The 3,010-nt window shown below is 35.8% G+C and overlaps 1 protein-coding gene across 1 annotated transcript; it reads left to right on the top strand.

Moving 5' to 3' along the window:
• The first annotated feature begins 493 nt into the window (after positions 1–493).
• LOC141520293 (small ribosomal subunit protein uS2-like) lies at positions 494–1,381 on the top strand. The gene is made up of 2 exons (XM_074232059.1): positions 494–1,081; positions 1,274–1,381. The coding sequence occupies exons 1-2, from the start codon at positions 494–496 to the stop codon at positions 1,379–1,381; spliced, it is 696 nt and encodes a 231-aa protein (XP_074088160.1).
• The last annotated feature ends 1,629 nt before the right edge of the window (positions 1,382–3,010 follow it).

Genomic DNA, 3,010 nt, shown 5'->3' with positions numbered 1-3,010 from the left:
CATTTTATTTTGTCTGTAGTTATATTAAATGGAATTTTTCTTTATCTTCCTCCTGGATTTTGTTGGTAAAATATAAAAATGCTGACTTTTGTAAGATTTTTTATATCCTGAAATTTTGTTGTATCTGTTTATTGTTTCAACTATTTTTAGTTGATTCCTTGGATTCTCTAAGTATACTATCATATCTTTAGCTAAGAGTGAAAATATTTTCCTCATTTTCTATTTTTAATTCCTTCAGTCTTTTTATCTAATTGCTATAGTTAGCATTTTCAGTGCAATATTGAATATTAGTGATGATAATGGATATCCTTACTTCACAACTGATCTTATTGAGAAGGCTTCAAGTTTATTCCTATTATAGATAATGATTGCTCTTGGTTTTGGATAGATGCTTCTTATCTTTAAAAATAAGTTCCGCCTTTCTGTGCTGCCCAGAAGAGGGGTCCATACAGCGTTGTTCACGGTGTCTTAACTTTCAAGAGAAACTTTCACAATGTCTGGAGCCCTGGATGTCTTGCAGATGAAGGAGAAGGATGTCTTCAAATTCCTCGCTGCAGGCACCCATTTGGGTGACACCAATTTGGACTTCCAGATGGAACAGTATATCTACAAATGGGAGAGTGATGGCATGTATATCATTAATTTGAAGAGAACTTGGGAAAAGTTTCTGCTGGTAGCTCATGCCATTGTTGCCATTGAAAATCCTATTGATGTCAGTGTCATTTCATCCAGGAACACTGGCCAGAGAGCTGTTCTGAAATTTGCTGATGCCACTGGCACCACACCTATTGCTATACGCTTCACCCTGGGCACCTTCACTAACCAGATCCTGGCAACTTGCAGGGAGCCTCACCTCTTGGTGGTCACTGATCCTCGTGCAGATCATCAGCCTTTGACTGAAGCATCATATGTTGACCTTCCAACCATTGTGCTATGCAACACAGACTCCCCACTTCGCTATGTGGACATTGCCATTCCATGTAACAACAAGGGAGCTCACTCAGTGGGTCTGATGTGGTGGATGCTGGCCCGAGAAGTTCTGCGGACGCATGGTACCATCTCCCATAAGCACACGTGGGAGGTCATGCCTGATCTTTACTTCTACAGAGATCCAGAGGAGATTGAAAAGGAAGAGCAGGCCGCAGCTGAGAAGGCAGTGACAAAGGAGGAATTTCAGGGTGAATGGACTGCACCTGCCCCAGAATTCACTGCTTCTCAGCCAGAGGTGGCTGATTGGTCTGAGGGCGTCCAGGTGCCATCTGTGCCCATTCAGCAGTTCCCTACTGAAGAGCGGAGTGCTCAGCCAGCTACTGAGGACTGGTCTGCAGTTCCTACTGCTCAGGCCACTGAAAGGGTAGGAACTACCACAGAGTGGTCCTAAGTTTTACCCAGATGCTCTAATAGTGTTGGGAAAATGCTAATGGAAAATAAACATTGGTTTCTTAACCAAAAAAAAAAAAGTTCCATTGATTATTATGTTTTCCAGTGTTTTTGATAGGAATGGGTACTGTAGTTTATCAGTCTTTTTCTGTATCTATTGACATAATAATATTATTTTTATTGCTACTGGTATAGATGTAGACAATTATGATGATAGTTTCCCTAATATGGAAGCAGCTCTGCATTCTTTTTATAAATCCTACCTGGTCATAGTGTATGATCTCTATAATATACTGCTGAACTCTCCTTATAGTATTTGATTTTTTTTAAAACATTCCCATCAATATCCATTAAAGTAATTGATCTATAGCTTTCATCCTCTATCTTTTGCTCTCCCTGGAATTGATGTCAAAACTATATTTGCGTCATAAAAGGATTTGCTGGGACTCCTTTACCTATTTTTTCAAATAGTTTATATAGTACAGAGATTAATTATTCCTTAAATGATTGGTAGAATTCATTTATGAATCCATCTGATCCTCTTAAGGAATTCATTTTATGACTTCTTGAAGTTCTTTAAGACTTTAATTTTATTTTCATTGATGGTAAATTAACACTTTTCATTTTTGATCCTAATAATTTGATTTTCTTCTTTTTTTAAATCAAATTAACCAATAGTTTATCAATTTAATGGATTTTTATTAAGCCAACCTCTAATGTTATTTGTTTGATGGGCTTTTATTGTTTTGGTCTTTGCAAGGTAGTGGGGTTAAGTGATTTGCCCAAGGTCTCACAACTAAGTAATTATTAAGTGTCTGAGGCCAAATTTGAACTCAGGTCCTCCTGACTCCAGGGTCAGTGCTCTATCCACTGCTCTACCTAGCTGTCCCTTGATGGTTTGGGTTTTTTTACTTTCAATTTTATTAATCTATCCTTTGATTTTCAAGGATTTCCATTTTGGTGTTTAATTGGCAATTTTAATCTTTTTTTTCTGTTTTTCTGTTGTTTTTGCATGCTCAATTCATTGATCTGCAATTTTTCTCTTTTATGTAAGTATTTAAAATATAAAATTTTCCCTATGTACTACTTTTCCTGCATCCCACAAATTTTGAAATGCTGTCTCATTGTTGTCATTCTATTTGATGTAATCATTATTTTTATGATTTGTTCTTTGACCCACTCATTTTTTAAGATTATTTAGTTTCTATTTAATTTTTAATCCATGCTTCCACAGCTCTTTATTCAGTGGATTTTACTGTAATGTGGTTTCAAACCACATTATTTTTTTTATTCTTTTTTGCATTTGGTTGTCAAGTTCTTATGCCCTAATGCATGATCAGTTTGGGAAGTTGTCATGTACAGCTCAGGAAAAAGTATACTCCTTTCCAATCCTATTCATGTTTCCCCCATATCTAATTTTTTTTTAAATTCTATTCATCTCCTTGAATTCTTTATCATTTATGATATTGTTAGATTTAGACTCCCCCAAAGATGATAGCTTTTCTATCTACTTCTGTAGTTTATTTAAATTTTCTTTCTTCCCTCTCTACTATTCACTTCATTGTTAGATATATCTTAGTTTATTTATTGTAACACATTTCTTTCTAATTTTTGAGTTCCAAATCCTCTC

The sequence above is a fragment of the Macrotis lagotis genome, chromosome 1 (genome assembly GCF_037893015.1).
Source record: "Macrotis lagotis isolate mMagLag1 chromosome 1, bilby.v1.9.chrom.fasta, whole genome shotgun sequence".
In the NCBI taxonomy this organism is placed as follows: domain Eukaryota; kingdom Metazoa; phylum Chordata; class Mammalia; order Peramelemorphia; family Peramelidae; genus Macrotis; species Macrotis lagotis.
Note: the sequence above shows the minus strand (reverse complement) of the source record. Positions and strands in the feature narration are given on the sequence as shown.